Source organism: Typopeltis vanoorti, chromosome 24, assembly GCF_054136105.1.
Source record: "Typopeltis vanoorti isolate ZY-2024b chromosome 24, IOZ_Tvanoo_1.0, whole genome shotgun sequence".
Classification (NCBI taxonomy): Eukaryota; Metazoa; Arthropoda; class Arachnida; order Uropygi; family Thelyphonidae; genus Typopeltis; species Typopeltis vanoorti.
Window position 1 is genome coordinate 78,414,809 of NC_143572.1, and position 27,620 is coordinate 78,442,428.

Genomic DNA, 27,620 nt, shown 5'->3' on the forward strand with positions numbered 1-27,620 from the left:
TCTGTTAAAAGATGCATGCAAAAGAAAAGTGAATGTTTCAGATAATTTACTTAATATATGCTGTTTACTATATTAATGGAACCGAACTGCAAGAAGTTGACGAGACAAGGGACTTGGGAGTTATTGTGGACAGAGAACTTAAGTTTAAAGGGCATATTGCAAAGGTTGCCAAAACATCTCATCAAATTACATGGTTGTTGAAGAACACACTGACAAGCAGGGATAAGGAAGTTATTGTTCCACTTCATAAGACATTAATAAGACTGCATTTGGACTATTGTGCACAGATCTGGTCACCTGGATTTCTTGGTGGTGAAGAAATGGTGGAGAGGATTCAGAGGCGAGTTACAAAGATTGTTGGAGGTCTGTGAGATGTTCCCTACAGGGATAGATTGAAGATCTGTGGGCTCCAAAAACTAGCTGATAGACATAGGAGAGGAGATATGATAGAGGTATATAAATTATCAAAGGGATTTTATAGAATTGATACTGATGACTTTTTTTAAGACCAGTGCAAATAGGGAGAGAACGAGGGGCCATCCCTGGAGATTATGTAAGAGTGTGGTTAACAAGGGTATTAGGACTAGATTTTTTGCTTGGAGGGCTGTGGATGGGTGGAATGTGTTGTCAAAGGTGGTTGTGAATACTTTGTCTGTGAATGAATTTAAGGAGAAGTATGATAGGTATTATGTGAATAATGGTTAGTATGTCAATGTAGGATCTCCCGCGATGAGTCTTTTGACTCCATTGAGACACCGTTATTATAATAATAATATGTCAAGTATGTCAATGTAAGGTCTCCTGCAATGAGTCTTTTGACTCCATTGAGACACTGTTATAATAATAATAATATTTTGAATAAAATAATGAACAGGTTTAAGAAGACAGTATGTTGATTGTAGTGTTTGCTGTGCAGTGTTATTATAACCAGTTTTCTGATCAACTAATTAGTTTGTTCTCCATGGATAGTTTTTTCAGATAACTTGAATTTTTGAAAGCATATTCTCATCCTAACTTCTTTTGGGATGAGAATATGGGAACAAATTTTAGTATTCTTGCTTTTCCCATTAAGAAGGGAGGTGGTTTGTATCTGTAATTCTCTTCAAATTATGATGATATTCAAATAAATGCCATCTTTTTTTTTTGTTGTTGTTGTTGACTGTAAACATGTTTGTACTGTTTTATAACCAACACTAAACAATATCATATGATCTGGACATTAAGATAATTCTGACTTTAACTTATGTAAAGTGGCACTAATATGTTTAGCTATCACTTTTCTGAATGCAGACTGGTATTCTTGAATGACTAGATGTCAGAAGTGAATTTCCAGTTGAAAGTCACTGGACTGCGTGTTGCAGATTCATTTCTTCCATTAAAAAAAAGTACCCCCCCCTACTTATCTCTTATATTGTTGCCGAAATACTAATTTTAAATATTTATTCAAAGTTGGCAAATTACCTACTATTGAATATCTTCTTACCCAAATTTATCTTAGGGGATATATTATTATTATTATTCCTGACACCTTCAAGGAGTCCGAAGACTCATCACAGGAGGACACCTACAACTGTCTCAACCACTACACCGAACCTCTACTACGAATCATCTCCATCAATGCCATCTATATGAAAACTAGATTCTGATAAAAACTTTTCCATTATCTTTTTCTTGATTATATTACTTTACTAGAAATGTGTATGATATAAGAGGTAAGCTCTGTCAATGTAACTCATTTGTGCTAGTTTTCTCTTTTCACTTCATGCACATTTTGAACTAGATATGATTCATGTTACATGGCACAAGATAATGATATTGCTAATTTTCTGTTGTGGTTAACTAGGAATTTTTTAGGCATTTTATAGTTTTTTTTTTTTTTTTTAAAGTTGAATGACTGAAATGTTTATTATTCAGGCTAACTATTTGACTTTTACTCTAGACTGTATTTTATTTATTATTTTTTTTTTTGTATTTTCTGTCATTAATTGCATTTTCCATGTTTTGTTTTTTTTATATGGAAACTGCTTAATCCCATTCTTAAATTTAATGTATAATTTTACTTTTTGATAAAGATTTCATTTACCGATTATTAATTTTTAATTGATATATTTATTCTTTGCAGCACAGAGAAGTTTTCAGCTATGTCTTTGGGTTCAATGTTCTGTTCTCGCTGTGGAGAGGGATTTGAAGCTCATGAGAAGATAGTGAATTCTCATGGAGAAGTTTGGCATCGACAGTGTTTTGTGTAAGTATTTCACAGACTTCTCTCTTTTTGCAAGTTCAGATGGAATCGTAATTACTGAGGGATAAAAATTCTCTGCAAATTTTAAAAAATGGTTAAACTCTTGAATGAATGAATTTAAAAATAAGCATCATTACTTATTTTTGCCTTGTATATATTCAGTTGAAGCTTATTTTCTCTTTTTCGCTCCTATCTCCACCATCATTATATTTTGATGATATCTCACAAAGAGATATCTGAAGTACTTTGAATATATGACGTTAACAAAATATTTAATTCAAGCTTATCTTTCTAGCAGATGTTTTTTTTATGTGAATCCCATCCTTGAAAAATTGTAAATCCATTGTTCATTTTAGTGTTATGAGTGGGCTGAGGTCAGATAATCTGTGAAAGATTCTGAGACCAAATATGGTACTATCTGAAGCAGCTTCAGATCTCCATTAAGCAGGGTGGTATTCTCTCACTAAATGACTATGATTATCTAACATTTGAAAGACTTTTATATTGAGATATGAATGTGCAATAGCCTATTGGTTGGAGAGAAGAAATACTATTAACTCAACCAAACCAGGCTGGCATTATTTAAAAAAAGTTTATTTATTTATTTTTTAAGCTTCATTATTGTATAATAATGAAGCTTAATTGTATAATAATGACATATGAATATTCATATGTCAGTTCTACTGAACAAGTTTTGTTGAAATTTGACATTTGGGATCTTTAAAGTTTTTCAAGTTGCTAAAGTTGATTAGGTGTATATTGCAATATATAAGTATGCATTATTTACATATTAAAAACTCATTTCCATACATCAGTAATGCATAGCTATATACTACAACACTCGCCAAATCTTTAACCCGGCACTGGTGAGGTGGGAAAATGTAACAAAAGTGGTAAGGTGGGGGGGGGGGGTCCCACAGACCCACCCAAATAATGTAGTGTATTATAGAAATCCATATCTTTTTAATCAATATTAGATTAGGTATTGTTTAAGTGTCCTGTAATTTTATGGAATAAAAATGCAGATCCACAAAATTAAATTTTTATTGCCCAAAAATACTTAACTAATTAAACATGTTTATTTTTCAACAAAAATATACTCTTCCTAGCTTATATAATGAACGAGCTAAATAAATCAGTATTTTTTATGCACTTTAGTATTTGCTTACAAAAGTAACATATACATTATAAGAAGCTAATACAATAATAAACATTAAGCCTTGAGATTCCAACGATATCACTAACTAAAAATTTTCATTTTCTGTAATTGCACAGTCTGGGCACCTTGGAATTATGTGATTGAGACACACATATTTTGAGCATTTTTGACAACAATAGCTTGTTTTTTCTATCATATTTTCGTGGATCAATGATTCTGGTGACTAGACTTATAAAAACCAGCTAAATATAAAAGTCCGAACACAGCCTTTATTTCACTCATATCAGTCTTTTGAACGCTATTATTTTTGCCGTCTATTTCGTCATTTGTATTCTTCAAAATTAGGTCTATCATGTCATCAGGAAAAAATATCTCCCAGCAATCTAAAACTGATTTTGCATTTTTTGCGTTGCTCAGAACACCAGGGGCTTGGCTAACTATGTTATGTGCTTGACTTCTTATTCGAGATCCTAACTTGTTTTTACCCCATCTTGTTTGCTTATCCTTTGCCAATAAAAGACTCTGTGGATTCTTCCTCACAGTCTTGTTCTGTGTCAGACTCATGGTTACTGACTAATTTTTAATCAATTTCACTATCATCATCTCTGCTAAATGGTTCCTAGTCTGTCAAAGCGTCATCTATAAGTTGATGTAACCTCTGTCCTTCCTGCTCGTAACTCATCTGGTAAAAAAAAAAGATATTATTCTCAAAATACCCTCTAAATTTTTATCAAAACGTATTTGCTTATAGTTGGTATGTAAAAATATAAAGACACAGCAGTAACAATAATATTTTCGTAGAATATACATGAAAACAACTTGCGTTTCGGAAGTAAATATAGTCGCACTTTTGGTAAGGTGGGGTTTGGTGGACCCCAGCACACTTTACATCTCTGCACACTAAACTCGCTTGCACTGTGTGCAACAGCCTGTCATCTATGGTGTCGAGTAGCGGGTTACGGGAGGGGAAGCTATACTGAGGCATGACTCACTGCCACGCTTTGTTAAAAAGTTATAGTCAATTTAAAATCTTTGGGTTTATAAGATGACACCTCACCTTATGAACGGCAGGTTAAAAAGATATAAAGGTATGTAACTAAAAGCATAAGTTATAATTCTTAGCATTATGCAATAAGGATATTACAGTGTTGTCAAATGTTGATCAGATTTATTAGTTTGTACAGTTAGTACAATGGCATATTGAATTGAAGGATTTTATGGTCAAACTGACAAAATAAACTTTAGTGCAAACTAAGACAACTCTGCTGTCAAAGGTTGTATTCTTGTAAGCTCGCTGGTAAATTTTGAAATTTTCTTCTATATTTACTTACTTATGCAAAATTGAAGCCTTTCTACTCTATACTTAACTAATTATACACCTAATGAGAGTTTACTTATGATGAATTTAACTTTCTGACATAGGATTGCAGTGGTATCGAATGCTTTTGCTCTCTTGCTTTCCACCTAGTCTCTGATTAGACAGCCTATGGGCTTTATCTAATGCTACATTCAGAGACTTGGTGATTGAAGTACTTGCTTGTAACTTGCCAGGCTTGTGTTTGGTGCAGTTTTGGTGTGGAGCCTATTCACAGGAGATTCAGTTTGCAGACAGTAATTCTGCCTGCAGTACTGACAAGTGTGCAGCTACTCGAGAGAGGAGAATGATGACTGTTTAGGTCACAAGTTTATGAAATTTTGGTTTTGCCTAGTATCTGATGAGAATTAACAGCTGCCATACCAGTGAAACCTAATTTAAGCACTAATAAAAGGCACACATACAGGCTCCTTGGCAGAGCTTGTGTTTTAAATAGTGCAAACCAAGGCAACTCTGATGCTGAAGTTATATGTTCTTTGGTAAATTTTGACTTTTTTTTTTTTAAAGCTTCTTTCTATATTTAGCTATAAAATATGGCTTATCCATGAAATCCTCCATTTTAATAGACAGGCCAAATTGAAGCTTTTCAGCTCTACTTCAGTAAAAGTACAATAGAATCTTTCAACAGTCTATATATGCTTGTTGCATTACTGGGATATAAAGTTTCTGCATATTATAAGCAATGATGTTTTGTGTTTCCTATCAAAGCTTGTGATAGGAAACACAAACACCTTTCATAAAAAAGTTTATTACTTATACCAGTTTACACACTATTAATTCGCACTTTCTCTTGTACATTCTTTAAGATTGGAAATGAGTATCGAAAGGACATTATCTCTGCGAGGTTAAAAAAAAAGTTAGAGGAATTGAATGATATAAATATGACATTGTGTAATCAGTATCATATGCAAGAGTCATTATGCTGAAAAACATATTGCATATCATATTCTTACTCTTAAGTTCAAATGTCTTATGTGAGAACCTTGATATCTGTTGTATTGTGTTAGCCATCATCTCATTTTTGCAACTTACATAAATTTGTGATTGTAACCATTAAATTCAATGTATGTTATTTTTTGTTTGTTGCCAAATAACTTTGTCCTTGACTTCAGTGGAAAATCAAACCTGGCTTGTGTGCTTTTTCTTTTCTGTTCATCCTCTATGTGTTCTCTCATGCAGATTTTTCCTGATTTGCCCATTCTGTCCTACATAACAGATTCTCTGGCAATTATGTTATGACTGTTTTAATTCGATATAGGATAAATATGCCTAAGGGAAGATCCACATTACAAAACATAAGTACAAAAGAGAGTGAGTGAGAGGCTGTGAGATCCTACACTTCAGGTCTGACTTTCTACACAATAGTTTTTGCCTTTTGTAAGATGTACTTTACTCTGTTTGTTTATCTCTGATTCCCATTTCCTGAATATATAAATACCTATTCAGTTAGTAATTCTAAATGAATAAATAACCGATTGTTTCAGACAATAGTATGTGTAAATCAAAGAAGAAATAGTTGCTGCTAATGAAACTATATTTGCATATCATACAGCAAAGCTTAATTTTCAATTTAATTTAAGTTTTCAGTCAATGGATTGCACAACACAGTAATAATAATAATGTTGTACAACAAAAAGATTTCTTTTTGTTCATCATCATCATTAAATTCCTGCCATGTACCCTCAAGGGGTGTACAGGATATGATAGTACTATATGAAAAATTTACATCATTACTAACTTCCTATCTACAATTTTCCTCCAGATCAGTCTGTTACTTGTCACGACTCCAATATTATCAGATCTTATATTCCTATCATCTAAGGCACTTTGTACCGTATCAATCCACCTATATCTTGGTCTTCCTCTGGGTCATTTTCCTGCCAACCTGGCATAGAACACGTGTTCTGCCAAACTTTCCTTGCCCATTCTGTTTAAATGACCATACCACCTGAGATTAGCTCTGCTAATGCATTCCTGTATGCTGACAATGTCAAGTTCTTTCCTAATATCCTTGTTTTTAATATGATATTGCCATTGATGCCATCTGTTCATGCCCCTAATCTTTCTCAGGATTCTCATATCTGTGGTCTCTCTAGTCTTTAGTCAAGTGTTTTACTTCTGACCCAGCTCTCAGATTCATAAGTGAAAACTGGTTTGAACACTGTCTTATATACAGCTAATTTAGTGTTCTGACTAATTTCTCTCTAATTCCATATGAATTTATTCAGTTGACTTCCTGCTATACCAGCTTTATTGATTTTGTTGTCTATTTCCATATTTAATTTACCATCTTTACTGAAAATCGTGCCTAAGTAGGTGAAATGTTTTACTTGTTCCACAGGTTCTCCGTTCACAATGCAGTTGACATTTTCAGTGATTCTGCCTATTTTCATTGTCTTTGTCTTTTTATTGCTGACCTTCATACCATATATATTACAACAGTTATTCAATTTAGTCAAGGAATCTTGCAGACTCATAGCAGATATATTGATAAGTATAACATCGTCCGCATAAAGCAAAGAGCTGACATTAACATCTCCAATTTTGATATCATGTTTAATACCACTTTCCTTCATAATGTGATCCATATAGATAATGAATAACAGAGGGGATAATGTACATCCTTGTCTCACACCAGATTTAATATTAAACCATCTTCCTGTACTTCCTTCAATTCTAACTGCTGACTCACAACTCAAATGAAGACAAAGTATTGCTTGATATAATGCCCCATTGACACCATATAACTGTAGCGTATTGAATAGCTTCTCTCTTGGCACCTTGTCATATGCCTTTTCCAGATCGACAAAACTTAAATACAGTTCTTTGTTATATTCCCATCCTTTCTCATTGAATTGTCGTAAAGTGAAGATCTGATCCTGACAGCCTCTATTTGGCCAGAATCCAGCTTGTTCTTCACCAAGCTTTTCTTCTACAATTCTTCTCAACCATTTCTCAAGAATACTTGCATAGATCTTGCTAGGGACACTCAGTAGCGAAATACCTCTGTAATTCTCACATTCAGTTTTATTTCCCTTTTTATATATGGGTACTATGAGAGCTCTACTCCAATCATCAGGAATTCGTCCCTCTGTCCAGGTTTTCTGAAATATGCAGTGCAGCCACTGTAAGACTTTTATACCACCATACTTCAGCATTTCTGGTCAAATATCATCTACTCCTGCTGCCTTTCCACATTTCAAGCCTTTGATGGCTTTTTCTATTTCAAGTATGGATATGTATTCCTGAATGTATGCCTGTTGAGTGTTTTTTACCACTGTTCTATCATTGCTTGTTTCATTTAGCAATTTCTTTTTGTTGTACAACATTATTATTGTTGCTCACAAACCATAACATGACCAATTATGTTAATATGCTTTCCCCATGGATATTGGGGCAAGTAATTATGGATTCATACTAAGTTAATTTCATCACTTTACTAGTTGATAGCTCCAATCACATTGACATAAAATTAGTACCAGTTGTAATTTGTTACTATTTACATGCAAAATAGTCCAAATAAAAGTATTGGAGTTCACTAATTTACCTGGAGAAACACCCAATTTTAATCACTGATCATATTTTAAATCTTTTTGGAATAAATTTTGGCTATCAGGGGGGGGGGGGGAAATATATATATATATATATACACACACACATATACTGGGTGGCCATAAAATAACTTTCCCTCTTTGGAGGCATCTGTAGCTAAAACCAATAAACGGAATGAGACCAAATTTTATATTGAGACTTTTGAAGGCATGGGGAGATGATTTCTGCAAAAAAAAGATTTAGTACCAAAAGTTACCGATAGAGAAAATTTTGGTGCTGGCAGAGCCGAAAACAAGTGGATAATTACATTAAAGGCAGATAAAATGGAATAACATTTCAACAGTGTAAGCTACAACTGCATCACTCGTTCCAGCTGGATATGTGGCACATTACAATGATAATAATAATAATTAAACTAAAACAACAACTTGCAAGAGACATGGAAATTAATGTGGTGATTGAACTCACAGGAAATAATGTTCTATTCTTCAGAATCAGGATCCCCTGGACCACATACATGATTTTCAATGTGCTGACTTTTCTTGTGTACAACAAGTTGCATTCGGTGTGCGACATGCTCTACAGCTGAGCATAAGGAGTCGGATTGGATGTTCATAACAGCCCATTTTATGTTCTCTTTCAACATGCAAGCTGGGAATGCCACCAACATACACAACAGATTTCAAATACCCCCACAGCCAAAAGTCACATGGTGTGATGTCCGGGGGATCGAGGCAGCCATGCCGTTGGAAAGAAATGACTGATAACCCTCTCATTACTGAAATGCTGGCGTAAAAGGCACTGTACTGAACGTTCAATGTGTAGCCGTGCCCCATCCTGCATAAAAATTATAGAGTTCAAACATTGTCTTTGCTGCAATGCAGGAATGACAAAATTTTTCAGCATTTCTTGATAAATCTCTCCAGTAATGGAATAGGTTACAGAACCTGTATGGGTAATATGCTCAAAAAAGTATGGTCCTATTTTGAAAAAAAGCCTCACCACATGGTTACTTTTGGAGAATGCAGCGGTACTTGTTGGATCGCTTGGGAATGTTCAGATGCCCAAATTCTGCAGTTGTGAGTGTTGACTGACCCATTCAAATAAAATTGAGCCTCATCGCCCCCACAATATTCTCCAAAGCCAGTCATTGTTGATCTCCATTCGGGAAAGAAACGTTAGCGCGAAGGTCATGTGCTTATCATAATCTGCAGTAGTTAGTGCTTACACATGACTAAACATATATGGATAGAAGGGAAGCATTTTCTGTAAGATTTTCCATACTGTACCATAAGCCATATCTAGTTTGCGAGCTATGGCATGAGCACTTGGACCAGTACTGGTCCCTGTGTCGTTGAACACCACAGTAACAATGTCTGTTACAGTCTCTTCTTGCACTGCTTTCTGTCTTCTGCCAGATCTAACTCCTAGTGATCCAGTTTCTTCAAATTTCTTAATCGTAGCTCTCACTGCTACAGCTGACATAGGCCTGTACGCAGGTTATGTGAAGCCTTCTAAATTCCCGAAGGGCCTCTATGGCATTGCACTGTTTAAGGTAAAACAACTTAACAAGTAAAGCATGCTGAGGCAAGGTAGGATGCATGTGAGCACAATTCATCAGTCATTCAAATAACTGCCTGAACATTCCCAATCCCTTTTTAAGTGGAGTTGGTGGTGCTGCTGTCACGTACACACAGTAAAATTTGCTTTTCCAATAATATTGGAATAGCAAGTTGGTTATCTTTATTACCTGCATTGGTGTGATACACTGTTTTATTTAAAGATTTAAAATAATATAGTTCTTTCATAGATAAGGGAGAGTGATCCTATAGTTATGACATGGGGAATGGCCAAGCAGGACACACTTTACGCAAAAGAAATTTGTGGAGTGTAGTTTCTAGCAAACAGGACAAAAAAGTGGTTATATGATAGAGACTTACAAACTTCTGAAAGGGCCATACAGGATACTGATAGATGAAATTCATTTTATGGAAAGTGGGGAGAGAGAGAGAGAGAGAGACAGGACAGCCTTAAAAGGAACTTTAATCAACTCATAAAGGAAAATGAGAAATGTAGGCTATTAATATACACTATATTAATAGCCTGGAGATAAATGTCAAACAGATTTTTTAGCTTATTTAAAGTAAAGAGCCAATAGGCTTCATTTCGGCAATGTAAACATTATTTAAATTAAGGGGATATTAAATCCCACATTGTTTTAAAACCGAATAAGAAACTCAAAGATCAGAATCAGAGTTTCATGCCGAATATAGTAACTATAAACGTATCGGCGACTACTAGCGTAAGCTAAAGCATGTAGTTCAAGTATGCAGTACAAACTAGGGCAACTCGTTGCAAAGGCGGATAAAGTTCTGATCGCTATTCTTAGTATTTTCCATAATGTAAAACCCATCTCCTAGGCATGAAACTCTTTGTTTCCGATCTTTGAGTTTCTTATTCGGTTTTAAAACAATATGGGATTTAATATCTCCTTAATTCAAATAATGTTTACATCGCCGAAATGAAGCCTATTGGCTCTTTACTTTAAATAATTTATGGGTGCACCTTTTTGACAACTCGTGTAGCAGAGTATATAAGTTTTTTTCGCTATATCCTTAGTATTATTCTTTGGTCTAGCTACTCACTGATGAGATCTCAATAAAGATCGAAACCGGTCTGGGTAGTGACCTCCCACCATAACGTATAACATCATACATCTCCTAGAAGATGGGTTTTACATTATGGAAAATACTAAGAATAGCGATCAGAACTTTCTCCACCTTTGCAACGAGTTGCCCTAGTTTGTACTACGTACTTGAACTACGTGCTTTAGCTTATGCTAGTAGTCGCTGATACGTTTATAGTTACTATATTCGGCATGAAACTCTTTGATTTCCGATCTTTGAGTTTCTTATTCAGTTTTAAAACAATGTGGGATTTAATATCTCCTTAATAAGATTTTTTAGCTTTTGGCATATTTTGAAGCTGCCATATTATGGATTAGTACCCAAAAAAAAAAAAAAATATGAAACGGGATTGAGAATAGAATAATTAGTGGCAACGTTAATCAGAGTCAGTTTGTTTAGAAAGAAAATCCTGATTATAATCTTGTTTTAATACAGTAATGATAACTTAATTTAATAACAGACTGGAATTTGTATACAGAATTGTACTAATCCAAGTGAGTCCAAAGGAGATTTAATCTGATTTATACTTTAACTCCTTGAACATGTGGTTAGTAATGGTAATAACAAATTAGTAATTAATGCAATTTGTTGTTAATAATAATGTAGTTGTTAATTGTTCTAGGTGTTGTCAGTGCTTTCGACCTTTTCCTGATGGCATTTTTTATGAGGTAAGTGCACTGTGTAGAAAGTTTTTTCACTTGGTTCGAAAGTAAATTTTACTTGCCAAGAAATTATATTCTTGTTCGGTCCTTTACCCAAGTCTAAGCAAACAAAGTTTGTATATGAAGTATCTCCATGACTTAATAATACACCTTTTTGCTACTTGTATATGAAAAATATGACTTCTGCATTAATTCAACCTTTGTATCTTCATGGGTCTAGCTTCTGCTGATGACACCTGAATAAAGATAGAAACTGGTATGGAGATTTCAGAAAAATATAATGCAAAGCATTATATTTTTCTGAAAGGTAGTGTGCTTTGCATTTTGCATTATGGGATTACTTGGGTAAAGGATTAAATAAGAATATAATTTTTTGGCAATTATAATTTAGCAAGTACATTATAGGTTTTGTATTAGTTAAGGACTATTTTCTCTTTTTTGCATTTTGGTTAATCCCAAATGCAGTTCAAAATTGCCATTAGCTGGACTAGCAAGATTAAAATGATTTCTGGATCATCAGATTTCTAGGTTTTTTGAAAATGTATATAGGAGTCTAGAAACACTTCAGTCATGCAAATTTTGAAATTATCAACCTTAATACTTCTCTTCCGAATCTCTTAACTAGAAATTTCGATCTGTGTTTTAAAGCAGATTTTATATATATGAGAGATAAAGATAGAAGGATATCTAAGAAAAAGATTGAGGGAGAGTTGTAGTAAAGTCCTGGGTAGGGACTTGGATGAAAATGGCTGAGCAACTAAAGCCATGAGATTAGTACGAATTATCAAATTACTAATCTGTCTAATATTAGTATTAATATCATAGCATATAGCATGATATGATAGTACTACATGATTAAGTTGGCATTATTACTAGTTACGTATTGGCAATCTTCTAAATAGGGCTAAAACGGCCTCGCCTATTCCTTTTAGAGAATACAAGATGTTAGCAGATTTATTTATTTAATCTAATATTTGTGAGATCTTCAACATTGTTCACACTAACATTTCAGGTCTTTTAAATTTTATCCTGTTCATCCTGAGGGTTTCCCCCAGTCAACCTCCATCAAACACTTTGCTAACGTTTTCTCCTTTCATTCTATTTAAGTGAATTATCCCCTTAGGTTTGCTCTGTTTACTTGAATAATAATAAGTTCTTATCTAATAACTTCATTTTTAATGATTCTGCTAATGATACCATCTTTTACTCCTGTAATTTTTCTCATAACTTATATCTGTTTTCTCTTCTTGGGCTGACTTTCACATCTAGCCTATCCTGGTATAAATGCATGTCCTTACTCTCTTTAGCCTCCAAACAGCTTGGCATTATTTTTCATTGTGAACGTTACTACTCTTCTGCTTAATTCCTAACTTCCTACAAATCCAAAATTAGCCTAACCTTAGAATATTGTTCTTCTCACATGATGAGTGAGAAGCTAGTTACTTAAGAGATGATGATGATGGTCTCTTCTCTCTCTCTCTCTCATTGACAATTTCATAACTTTCCCATAGGTGTTCTGTCCCTGCTTTTGTCTTTTTTTATAGGTATTCTAGTGAACACTGTTCCACTGAACTAGGTACCACCATTCTCCCACTTCCCTCTAATCATGTATGAACACAAGTATCTGCTGGTCAATATTAATATTCCCATTCATCTCCAGACTCGCCAAACCAACTTCTCATCCGCTTTCTTCATTTGGTATGCCCCCCCCTCCAATCCTTTCTAATAGTCTTCCTCATGCCATTTCCCCCAGATCTTCAAAAAGTTAACAGATTCCTTTCTTTTCTCTAATCACTTTCCCAAACACAGAGCATATGGTACTGTCGTATTGTATGTTTGAGAACCTCTTATATAATATATCTAACTCATTACTCAAATCTACAAGAATTGGTTGGAATACCATCTTGTATATTACTAGTTTAGCATTTTGGCTAATTTCTGTCTTATTCCATATGCACTAGACTTTCACTATCTCAAATTGTTATCTCAATATAGCAAATTAATCAGACGACCTGACTACTAAAGTCTTATATATAGTACTATTATTAAGGGAAGGGTGGATCACTATAGCAAACTATCCACTATCACAAATTATTCCTGCAGTCCGCATAAATTTGCTATAGGATGAGAATAAGCTGTAAATTTTCTCACTATTTCTAAATTTAATTTGCCATCATTCCTGTTCTCTGTATCCATTCTCCAGCCAAAAGGCTGTGGGTTTGAATCCTGCCATGGGCATGGATGTTTGTGATTTTTTGTGAAAATACTAGTGGTGGTGGGCAGTAGACATCATTGGTATAGATGATGCGGTTTGCTGTAGTTGGTGGATTGAGTGGCGGAGATGGAGAGTTGTAGAGTAGGTGCCCTCCATCGATGATTCTTTAGACCCCTTGGAGATGTCCCGTAATAATAATAACAATAATATAACATGCAGTTAATGTTTTCTGTGGTCCTGTGTATTTTCTTAGTTTATCCTTTTCTTATAATAATAGTTATTAAATTGAGTTAGGTCAAATGCATAAATAGACATGGTCAGCCAGAGGATGTAAGTCAGTTATTGACTACAATATTGCAAAATTTAAATTAGCCAAGTTAATCCTAGATGTAAGAGTATATCAGGGCTTTGAATTAAACTCTGATCATTATAAGGTGTTATCAAAAATTCAGTTTAAACCAAAATGGCTAAAAATAAATAATGCGTAAAATAACTATCAACCAAGTTACGAAATTTCTTCATTACAAGATCTCCATATTAGTCAACAATATCAGAAATGCACTGATTTAAAAACAGAAACCATATATGAGTCAGAAGAGGAATGGGAAATTCTGACAAAAGCAGCAACAGGAAGCTTAGGAATGCACTAGTGGCCAAAATTGTGGAAACCTTTTGGAAAAAGTGTATTTTTGAGGTTTGATGGCTCATAACACCACTTTTTTTTTTTGGTGTAATACCATAAAATTATATATATCAATGGAAGTTTGTTCAGCTATCTGTATTCTATGAAAAGTTATAGCCAAATAACCAGAAAAAAGAAGCACAACTTGCTTAGGTTGATATGAAGTAGCTTTTCTTCATTTGAATGTAGCCAATGAGCATGAGTGTTTAGAGAACCAATCAGGTGTCATCTTGTTTTGGCAATGAGCCAACAAGGTTACAGTAGTATTCAGCTATTGATGTCATGTATTGGAGGTGAGAGGAGGACATTTGTCAGTGTGTTATGTGATTGCTATCAAGTTGGTTGGGTTTTTTTTTGTGTTCTTTCATTTAGTGAGCTTGTAAAATGTAATAAAATTAAAGAAATGGTGCAAAGAGTTGACTGGGCACTCAGAAAGTGATGCAAAATAGTACTATTAGGTGAACAAGGCAAACATTAAGTGAACTACAGTTATGAAGAAATTAGAAGAAAAATTGAGGTGACATTTCTAAATTTTTGAAGAGGTATAACGAGACTCAGTCACTACAAAACCAGACTGGTAAAGGCAGGAAAAGGTGCACAACAGCAAGTGATGATAGAAGAATTGAGAGACTGTGCCTATGTGACAGGAGATAATCATCTGGGTGTATACAAGATGAAATGGTGCAATACAATGTGAAGTTGAGTGCAAGAACTGTTCGGTGCAGACTGCAGGAATTTGGTCTAAATGCTAGAATTCCATGAAAAATGCCATTTTTATCTCTAAAACAGAGGTTGAAAAGATTAAATTGGGCTAAAACTCATGTTAACTGGACAGCGGAACAATGGAACAGTTATTTGGAGTGATGAGACCAAAATCTCCCTGTTTGGTAGTGATGGCATAAAAATATGTAAGGAGAAGAATCAGAGAAGATTTGCATCCTGATTGCATTACACCTACCGTGAAACACCCACTTAGTGTTATGATCTGGGGTTGTATGACATCAAAAGGTGTGGGCAGAATTTGCGTGATTAATGGGAATATAAATGCCCAAAAATACATAAATGAAATACTTGAGCCCAAACTGAAGCCTTCCGCACATGATCTTTTCCAAGATAACAAAGCATTTATATTTCAACAGGATTCAGCTCTGTCATGTTGCTGCTGTGTGCAAAAAGTGGTTTCAAGATAATCATATTTCACTGCTGGAATGGCCTGGGAATAGCCCAGACCTTAACCCAATCGAAAATCTATGGAGCTGACTAAAGAAACTTGTTAGTCAGAAGCAACCAACCAATAAAACCCAATTAATAGAAGCAATAATTCATCTTGGTTTCACATTATAACAGCTGCAGAACTAAAAAACTTGGTTCACTCCATGGGAAGGCGTTGTAAGACCATGATTAACGCTAAAGGTTTCCCAACTACGTATTAACTCACATTGTGAGAATTTTTGTATATCTCATTTTTTCTATGTTTCACTTTTCTTCTTTATAACTGCTGTTCTAATAAAAAATCCTTAATAAAAGTTATTGCATTACATTCTTGATTAAATTATCTTTCCATTGATATATAATTTTATGGTATTACACCAAAAAAAAGTGGTGTTATGAGCCATCAAACCTCAAAAATACACTTTTTCCAAAAGATTTCCACAATTTTGGCCACTAGTGTAAATAGCAAATGGAATAGAAAGCACTAACTAAGAAACTGGGACAAAGAAATAGAAAAGATAATTTAAAAAAAAAAAAGTTACAAGAAACAGCTAAATTCCGAGACAGTAGAAGCAAATGTAGAGTACAAAAGAAGCAGTAAAATTTCAAAATGAAAAGTAAGGAAAAATCATGCAGAGAGAGAGAGATGGAACAATGTGTTACAGAACTAGAAAATGATATATAAGCCCCAACCAAAAAAACACCTATAAAATACATGAACAAAGAAATAAAAGAAAAGGCAGAGAAAATAAAATATATTTAGAAAAATGAGTAACTTATTTTCAAAATCTCTAGAATGATGATAATAAAGAAATAAAATTTTATACAACAAAGAATGATCTAATAGAAAAATACAATAAATAAGATGAAAAATAGGAAAACACCAGGAGAAGACGAGTATAGAACTGTACAAAAATACAGGCAAAAAATTTCTGAAATTCTTTAATGTGGTCTGGATTTCTGGATTTTTGGAAAAAAGCATTGGTTATCCCAATTTATTAAAAAAAAAAAAAAAAGAAAGAAATAAAGATGATTGCAATAACTATTCAACGGAATAATTAACGTTAAATTTGTGCTCCCGCATTTTATTGTAACTGCAAGTGTTTTTTGTACAAAATAAGAGGCAAACGAAAAAGTAGCAGAAGGTACTAAGCAGCTAACTACTACAGTACAACTCATAAGTACCCATAGGCCATTAAGTCTGCTATATTTTACAACTTAAAAACAGCCACGTGAAAGCACTATGCCTACCATCCGAAATAAAGATGGCGGCAACAAAAGCCAACAATGGAAGACTACTTCGAGTCCCGTCAGCGTAGCGTTTTCGATCAACAACAAACCGAATGACATTAAGAAGTACCGCAGCTGTAAAACAGAAGTCAAAGAAGGGAAAAAAGGTATATTGTGCGATTTCTGCTGCAACTGGATATATATATTTCTTGCGCGAAAATAAATGTATCGGCACACAAGCTTTTCACCGATCTAAACCAGCCCTACTTCTGTACGATGTGCCTCCCTTCTGTAAAACAGATACTAAACCTAGGCAAAAGAGTTGCAAACCTTGAGCAGCAGCTTAATATCATCATCGATACCTTCTCCAAAATCGGAAAGTTGGAACTAAGCTCGAGACGCTCAACGATAAGCGCCCGTGCCTGCTAACGAACTTCGTGAACTAATCACATCATCGGTACATGAGTTGTTCGAGGCTGAAAATAGGAAGCTCGATGCTGTTATCCTGAACTTTCCGACAGAAAACAGTAAATCCCTAAAAGAAGACATCGGCAAACTTGCAGGAGAATGCAAATTCGATCCCAGAAACATCGTCAAATGCCATTGTTTCAGACCCATAAACAAAAGAAAGGACGGGACGAATCATCCATGTTTCGTGAAAGTGACCTGTGACTCACCAATAAGCACAACCAAATTTATAACAGCGATAAGCAACAAGCTAAAGGACACTTGCTCCCAGTTGCTCATACGTGCTCGACCTGATTTAACCTTTTCCCAGAGAGAACAAAGACGCCAACTCCGAAAACAACTAGAAGAAAAACGCCAAAATGGAGACAATAGTTGGGTAATAGACTACAAACAATCCAAACTGATGGCTGATGCCATCAGTCAAACACCTATCAATGAAGCTATAAAATATATAACAGAATGCATTGTCCAGGTAGCAACAACCTCCATCCCAAAAACATCATCTCGATTTCCAGAATATCCAAAACCTTGGTGGAACCCAGAATGTCAGGCAGCCAAAAAAGATCAACACAGAGCATGGAGCATATTTTGTAGATACCCCACCACATCAAATTTAATAACTTTCAAGCGTGCTCAAGCCAAAGCACATTATGTAAGACATCAGAGTCAAAAACAATCATGGATCCAGTTTACTACATCGATTAATCAAATGACCAGTCCAAAAATTGTATGGGATAAAATCCAGAAAATGAAAGGCAGATATAGTACTCACTATTTGTCCACCTTATACTATAATGGAAGTGTTCTTGCTGATCCCAAAGCTATTGCAGATACTTTGGGAGAAACTTTTGCTGAAATCTCAGCAACAGCTTCGTATTCTCCGGAATTTTTAATACTGAAAGAGCAGCAAGAGAAACAAAGGCTTAATTTTTTTACCAACATTCTTCAGCCATATAATCAGCCATTTGTCAAGGAGGAATTAAAAAGAGCTCTCCTACAATCTCACCCTATTGCAGTATTCCCTGATGACATCCATTATGAAACATCTACCATCATCTTCTATGGCTCTTCTTCTCTTATTATACAATAGAATACTTGCAGAGGAAGAGTTTCCAAATTCTTGGCATAAGTCAATTGTCATTGCTATCCCAAAACCAGAAAAAGATCCAACACAAGCAAATAATTATCGACCCATTGCTCTGACCAGCTGTCTTTGTAAAATACTAGAGAAAATGGTTAATGCCAGACTTCTCTGGTATTTAGAAAGCAACAGTCTTCTCTCCAATACACAATGTGGTTTCCGTAGACATCGATCAACTTTAGATCATTTAGTTCGGTTAGAAACTTGTATAAGAGATGCATTCTGAAGCAAGAACATCTTGTCTCAGTTTTTTTTTTGACATGGAAAAAGCCTATGACACAGCCTGGAGATATGGCATATTAAAAGACCTCTATAACCTAGGTCTCAAAGGACACCTCCCTATATTTATTAAAAACTTTCTGTCCAGGTGAACTTTTCAAGTCGGAGTGGGAAGTATGCTATCTCGACCATATCATCAAGAACAAGGTGTTCCCCAAGGCTCTGTCTTAAGTGGAACTTTTTTGCTATTAAAATTAACTCGATCGTTGAACAGCTTCCTCCCACTGTAGACAGTGCTCTATATGTTGATGACTTCACAATTTACTGTCACTCACGTAACATGAGGGTAATTAAAGGACAACTTTAGCAAGCAATTGATCATATCTCTCTGTGGACTCTTAATAATGGGTTTAGGTTTTCAACAGAAAAAAGTGTGTATGTACACTTTTGTTGAAAACGCACTCATCACCCAGATCCTGAACTAAGAATGGGACGTACTGTTATTCCAGTAGCTAGAAACCAAGTTCTTAGGACTCATCTTTGACAGAAAACTCGCATTTCTAGCACACATTCATCAACTAAGAGAAAAGTGCAAGAGAACTTTGAACCTCCTTCGCACTCTATCCTCTACTGAGTGGGGTGCTGATTGAGCTTCATTGCTCCATCTTTATCGTGCACTTATACGTTCAAAGCTGGATTATGGGTCCCAAGTCTATGGTTCTGCAAGACAGAATAACCTACGATGGTTGGATTCCATCCACCATCAGGGTATACAGATAGCTACTGGTGCCTTTCACACCTCACCCACTCAAAGAGTCTATGTTGAAGCAAATGAACCGGCTCTATCACTTCGACGGAAACAGTTGTCTCTTAATTACGCCCTAAAAATAAAATCTCTCCCAGATCACCCTACGTGGAATAGTATCTTCTCTCTGCATTGGGAAGCTCAGTATCACACACATCAAACTGCTATACATCCTTTTGGTATGCATATTAAAGAAACTGTGCAAGCTGTTAGTATAAATGTTGATAACATTAGCTACGCTAAACATAACAGCATTCCTCCATGGCAGGTTTGCACACCATCCTGCAACCTCTCACTTTGTCAGCTACAGAAATCTTATACCCCATCATCCATTTACCTGCAATTGTTTAATGCACACAGAGCAGCACACGCTGATTTCTTTACCGTCTATACTGATGGTTGTGCTGCTGTGTTTCCTGACATTATTATCTCAAATCAGATCCCACCAGACTGCAGTAATTATACAGCAGAGTTACATGCCATTCAACTTGCACTTGTGCATATAAAAGAAAACTGCTACCAAAAGTGTATAATTTATACAGACTCATTGAGCTCTTTACATGCTATCTCCTCTCCTATGTATAATCTGCATCCAGTACTTTATGAGGTGCTACACCTGCTTCACAAAATGAAAATCCTTAATTTTGATGTACAGTTCTGCTGGATTCCTAGCCACATCAGAATCAAAGGAAATGAGGCTGCAGATGCAGATGCTAAATCGGCTCATACCTTCTCCACATACTGTTTGACAGTTTCATATACAGACAACTTATAAGATTAAAGCTAATTGCTCAGTGGGAGTTAACATGGCAAGAAGCATCAACAAACAAATTATATAACATTAAACCTGAAATTAAACACTTTCATTCTAGTCAACGTACAAAGAGAAGGGAGGAGGTTGTCCTTGCTAGGCTCCGCATAGGTCACAGTCACCTTAAGCATTCTCATTTACTGAGAGCTGATGACCCTCCCATATGTGAAAAATGCAACACACATCTCACTATTCATCATATTCTGGTAGATTGTCAAAAATTTACACAAGAGAGGAATGAAATTTTCACCTATCTAACCAAGCCATATATACTCAGGGAAATGCTAGCAGACTCGGGCAAATTGCATGATGTTTTTAATTTTTTAGAAAGAATTAATTTGTACAAACACATTTGACCATAAATTTGTTTATATGTAAATACTTTTTTGCTTGCGCACACCACGAGACCACGCACTCAACACCTTACACCAAATCAACTGGAAAAGCACCTGCTCCTTACACTGCACAAAAACCTGGTATGAAAGGAAATTTAAGGAATCCTGCGAAATCCTGATAAACCACCCAAATATCAACAACAAAGATGACATGAAAATTCCAAGGATCTGGATGGCACACATTCAGCCTACCTAGGATAAAAGATCCAGCATAAGTCAGGACTCTAGCCAATCCTTAGCTAGTATTAGAAACCATTCCATACCAACTGGCTGGAATGATGTTAATATATGTATATAGTAGACAACACTAATAATAGGACTCTAGCATTGATGTATAATTTTTTATTTAATTTTTTCTTTATTTTATTTTTTATTTTATTTTATTTTATTTTATTTTTCCTCACCAGAGGTCAGGCCAACAATTGTTGTAGCGGTTGGTCAGTGTCTTTAACAAACCAGTTTGATTGTAGTATAGCTTGTTTCCTGTGTATAGTTGTATGCTCCAGAAGTTGACCTTGACATAAAGGTCGAAACGCCAAATGTAGATTTTAGTTATATTAAACTAAAGTTTTTATTCAAACACGGTAGTTGTCTCCATAATTTTCAAAAATGCATTCGGATCACCGTGCAAGCCTAAAAGAAAGGACTTTTTTTGCTTAACTTAACTTTTATACATACATGTTATTCATTAGGTTAAATCTGACCAATTATGTATTACCATAGGCCTTAATCTTGTATATTTGTATCACCCTGCTGTAATTTTGTTAATATATAAATACCATAATGCCAAACTTAAGTTTTATGCATCAATGCTGTATAATAATTCCTTTCTGACTCTTGAAGTATTAGTATAATAATGTTTGTTGTAATCTTACTAGATGTAGACACTGCTTTCCTTGCCTTGTTTTGTATATACATATGTTAACCTATAGTTATCTATTTAAGCACTGCTGAAATCTTTACAGTAATTTTGTTTATATGTAGATACTGCATCACTTAACATACATTTTGTTGTATGCATCTTATTTACTACTTTATTTTTTGAATAATCATGTAGTGCTATAGGACATCTTACCTATTTGTGTACTTTCTAGTAATTCTGTTTATATGTATTGCTAAATTCTGTTTATACTGCATTGCTAAATTTAACTTTCATCCATGCATATTGTATAATAATCCCTTTTTGCCTATTTTTGTACTGCTATAAAGGCATCTATTATAATTTTACATATATGTAGATACTGCATTCCTTGGCTTAGTGTTTCATGTATTAACTTATATTGATAATAATTTTTGCACTACTGTAATGACCTCTGACCTTGTTTTGCTGTGCCCTCTGCGACAGTTCTGTTTATCTAGAGATGCTGCTTTGTGAAACTAGATTCTTGTAAAGACATGTTGTTTACAATTTTCTGTAAATGCTAATGTTGTAACTTAGTATGGCACAGTATGACCTTTGTAGTTTTTGTGCCAAATAAATATAAACTAACTAACCAAATCCTTCCGTTGTTAGAGTTGAAATAGGTTATATATATATTGCTATGTATTATGTCCATTTACTCCATATAATTATGGGGTGTTGAATGGTTTTTGTCTTCACTACTATCCTATATATTTTTTTCCATAAACTACAAATATAGATCAAAACTTAAATATAGATCCTTATTTTTATCAACTTCATAACCAAGAGGTTTTGTGACCTATAATATTAGTGTCATGTGTGAGAGCAAGTGATCATAGAGAAGAAAGGAATGTGTTAATGCATGTCTCAAAAACCTGGCTGGTTGTATTTGTTGGTGAAAATGGGAAGACAGGGACATGGGTATACCAAATGAAGGAGGAAGATGAGAAGTTGGTTCAGTGAGTTGAGAGTTCGATGGCTTATGGATGTTGACCAGCAGCTGCCTATGTTTGTACATGGTTAGAGTGAAGTGGAGAGTTTATGGTTGCCAGCATCCATGGAAGTACCTGTAGAAAAGACACAATGCAGAGAGAGAAAAGTGGGGGGGGGGGGGGAGTTATCTATTAAGTGAGTACTTTGCACCTTTGCTTTACACTCGATACAGCGAAGCATTCCGAGTAAGTTTTTGATGCAACCTCAGATGTGAAAACAATATTCTAAGGTTAAGAGGATTTGCGATTTATATAGTGTTAGAGTTGAGCTGAAGAGAAGTAATGTTTAAAATGAAAAAGAATATAGAGGTTTTTGGAGGCTGAAGAAGTTAATGACATTTATACCAGGATAGGCTAGATGTGAAAATCAGTCCAAGAAGAAAAAATTGTTGGTTGGTGAATGAGATGTTATCAAAAGTGAGAGATCAAAGCGTGATCTTTCTTCTGGAAAATGAAAGCAGGATTGTTTTAGAAATTATGGACTTTACAACCGTGTTATACATTACTATTTTGATTTCCCGACATTTTGACCTTCATATTAAGGTCATCATCTGGAGTATATACAAATATACAAGGACAAGCTGAGTTACATTTCACACGGTATGCTAAAGAGACGATGATTTGATCAACGGTTATTCTATTGGCATGACCTCTAGTGAAAATATAATAGATAAAATTAATTAATTATTTAGAAACTACATCAAAGCTAAATTCTATTTAAGATAACATAAGAGAAACATTCTTTCATATGGATAGTTTTCTTACAGTAACAACGATGTCCTAATTTAACGTGACAATTTTTATATTAGATTTAAGATTCCAGATTATCTACAGTCCTGTTTATAGTTAACTCTTAGGGAGAAAGGTTCCATGGGTAGAATATGTGCCTTCCATATGCTTGGGATTTTTAGACCATTACTATTTTGATTTCCCGACATTTTGACCTTCATATTAAGGTCATCATCTGGAGTATATACAAATATACAAGGACAAGCTGAGTTACATTTCACACGTTATGCTAAAGAGACGATGATTTGATCAACGGTTATTCTATTGGCATGACCTCTAGTGAAAATATAATAGATAAAATTAATTAATTATTTAGAAACTACATCAAAGCTAAATTCTATTTAAGATAACATAAGAGAAACATTCTTTCATATGGATAGTTTTCTTACAGTAACAACGATGTCCTAATTTAACGTGACAATTTTTATATTAGATTTAAGATTCCAGATTATCTACAGTCCTGTTTATAGTTAACTCTTAGGGAGAAAGGTTCCATGGGTAGAATATGTGCCTTCCATATGCTTGGGATTTTTAGACCATCATTATTGTTCAGATTAGGATGGTTGATAAAAAATCTCACAGGCCTCCTTAAATTTACATTCATACCATGTTTTGGTGTGATGTAAACAACTGGTGCTTTTCCAGTCAGTTCTATGTAAAGTGTTCAGGACATGATGATCAGAAAGGCCAGCTTCACCATGGTTATATTTAATGTATCGTTTATGTTCTTTTTGTCTGATAGGAATTGTGCGTCCTGTTTCCATTATATATGGTAGATTATAGGTGCAATAAATACTGTATACTCCAGGGTGGGCCAGCAGAGGGAGTGGGTCTTTGGGTGAGCTGAGTAAGCTTTTTAATTTTGCAGGAGGTTTAAAGGTGGCTTTGAGGTTGTATTTCTGTAGTATTCTGTTTATTTTATCTGATGTCCCTTTAATGTAAGGATTGGTTATAGTTTTATTGTAGTCTGGTTTATTTTTGTTTTTTTATTGAGGTCTTGTAGAGAATTTTGTTAATAGTGTTTTGTCTGTAACCATTTTTTAGAAAAGTATTGCTGATAACTTTAAATTCGCCTTTCAGCGCTTGTTCATTGGAGCAGATCTTCAAAGCCCTGTTTTTTTAGAGTATTAATGACACTTAGCTTTTGTGTTGGGTGGTGGTAGGTGTTTATGTTTATATATTGGCCAGTATGTGTCGGTTTCCTGTTAACTACTCTCTTCAGCATACTGTGTGAAATGTAACTCAGCTTGTCCTTGTATATTTGTATATACTCCAGATGATGACCTTAATATGAAGGTCGAAATTTCAGGGAAATTAAAATAGTTATTTATAACATGGCTGTAAAGTCCATAATTTCTAAAATGAATGCTGATCACCATGCAACACTAAAAGAAAAGATAAAGCAGGATTCTGTTTTGGTAGCATGAAAAATGATCATGATTTCTCCTATTATTCTGAAATATTCTCTTGATTTCTCAAATATTTCTCTTAAAGTAAAAAAATGTGATTTTGACAATGTTGGAAGTTATTTTTCACTTGGTTAGACTATAATAAATTTAGCTTAATCCTTTTTCCAAGTGTAAACAAACAAAGTTTGCACCTTCAATCTTCAGGACTGAGGCAACTTGTAGTAAAGGTGGACCAAGCTCTCATTGCTCCTTGTCTCAGTATCTCCCATAATGCAAAGCACATCTCCTTGCAGACATGTATAATGCTATTCATTAAGGGAAGGGTTACTACCCAGACCAGTTTCGACCTTTATTGAGGTCTCGTTGGTGGGAGCCAGACCCAGAAGTGGTGATACTAAGGCAGAAGCAATGAAGAGGTCATATTTACTTATACGAGTTGCCAAATGGTGTACCACCTTATTATTAAATTACTCTGGATTTAGAGAAAGATGGTGGAAGTTTATTTTTCACTTGGTTACTCTATAATAAATTTAGTTTAATCCTTTATCCAAGTATAAGCAAACAAAGTTTGCACCTGAAGTATTTTCAGGACTGAGCAACTTGTAGTAAAGATAGACTTTGTTTGCTTACACTTTGATAAAGGATTAAACTAAATTTATTATGTGATTCTGACAATCTCTGTATGGCCTGAACCTAGTTTATTCTTTTTTAAGTTTCTCTTCCATAACTTTTCTTAGCCTCAGGTATGCTTGAATTAATCTGAAACACTTAATAAGGAAATTCCTGGGTAATTCTAAAATGAAATTCATGTCCCTTTTTTATTGATGTGCTTTGAGAACCATTTTCCTATCATCTGGAATTTGATCTTCCAAACAGATCTGAATTATGCATTATGGCCATTGTAAAACTTATCTCATATCTGAGGATTTCTAGTTGAATATCACTACGCTAGCTGCCTTTTGCACATTTCAGGTTTCTGATAACTTTATGCAGTCAGTAGCGCTTATCAATGCACTACTGACTGCAAAACAAGCAGTGATAGAACAAATTTTCTTTCACTGATTGTTTCATTTAATAATCTTTCAAATAATAACTTTGTACATCCGGAATATTTACTTTTGGCTCTGTTATATAGGTTTTTGAGAATTTGTGAGTGGCGGGGGGGGGAGTACACAATTTTCCTGTAGTCTGCCAAAATATTTTTTTGGATATTTGACATTTTGATGTAATTTCCAAAATTGCAATGGAAAATCTGTTAAAAAAAGTTATGATCACTTTGAAAAAAAAGACATTATTACAAGGTGGCATGATTTCAAAAAGAGCATTTTGTAACATAACTCTCTCTTTGTAAAGTTATGCATTTTTATTTCACCATATTTGTGATAAGACTCGTGTCGCTATTTTCAAACTGTTCAGAGAAGATAAAAGCTTAACCTTTTTTGTTTGAATTATTTAAAGCAATGCATTTAGAACTTAGTAACAGTAATCCAACAAAGAAAAGTAGTAGTTATTATAATTTGTATAGTTTATGCTACTTAACTTATAATTCCAAGAGGCACGAGTTCTAAGCATTCTTACCTGAGCTCACTTTAAATACACAACATTTGTATAAGATCACTCCTACATTCAATCATGTTCTTATAGGTAACATTTAAATTAATTTATGGACTGCATACTGCTTGCAGCAAACTTATTTGGTCCTCAAGGTATCTAGACGGGAGAGACCAGAGTGTGTGTAAAATGATTTACAGGAGTTGGGTTTTTTTGTGTTCTGTTCTGAGATGTGTAATAAATTTCAATTAAACTAAAAATTTTAATTATATTTTGGACTAGCTGTTTTACCTTATTGATTGCACTGTTTTCTATTAATCATTTCAGTTCGATGGCAGAAAATATTGTGAACATGATTTTCATGTCCTGTTTGCCCCATGTTGTGGAAAATGTGGAGAATTTGTGATTGGTCGAGTTATTAAAGCAATGAACAATAACTGGCATCCTAATTGTTTTCGATGTGAACTTTGCCAAATTCCCTTAGCAGACCAGGGTTTCATCAAGAATTCTGGACGGTATAATATCTTCTTTTTTATCTCTTTTCTTTATTGTTTATCTATGTTCTTGCTGTTTTTTTATTCAACATATGTTCTTTAATTTTATGCAATATAGCATAAAAAGAAAAAAATTCTGAGCATTGCTTTACAGAGTAATATTCTTATAACACTTTTGTTTTAGGGCATTGTGTCATGACTGCAATGCTAAAGAAAAAGCAGCAGGTAGTGGAAAATACATCTGTTTCAAATGCCAGTAAGTGTTTTATTTTTTTATATATATATATATATATATATATATACAGGGTGTTCGGGATAAATTTGACATATTTATAATTAATTATATTTTTCCGTAAGTTACATGTATTAACACACACTTCTCTTCATTTAAAAGTTTGGACCCTTCTTCATTCATATACAAGATGTCAGAAAGGATGGATAGCTGGAACCCACCTGAATCATGGAAGAGAATAACTTGTATCATGATGATTCGTGCCCGCCATCAAAATAAGGATATTACGACTGCTGCCCAATGCTCCCTGAATACAGTAAAAACAATCAGGCATGAACTAGAGACTTGCAATGGTGACTACGAGGATGTAGCAAGAAGAAAGATCCCTAGCAGACGA

At 34.5% G+C, this 27,620-nt stretch overlaps 1 protein-coding gene across 3 annotated transcripts in view; it reads left to right on the forward strand.

Moving 5' to 3' along the window:
• The window catches only part of stck (LIM zinc finger domain containing stck), a 200,737-nt gene that overhangs the window by 112,416 nt on the left and 60,701 nt on the right, over positions 1-27,620 (forward strand). For all 3 annotated transcript variants that reach the window (XM_090413969.1, XM_090413968.1, XM_090413967.1), the window contains exons 2-5: positions 2,123-2,245; positions 11,638-11,683; positions 26,825-27,012; positions 27,176-27,247. In XM_090413969.1, coding sequence (XP_090270095.1) covers positions 2,142-2,245; positions 11,638-11,683; positions 26,825-27,012; positions 27,176-27,247 — 410 coding nt within the window. In that variant the 5' untranslated portion in view covers positions 2,123-2,141. The remainder of the gene's footprint in view (positions 1-2,122; positions 2,246-11,637; positions 11,684-26,824; positions 27,013-27,175; positions 27,248-27,620) is intronic.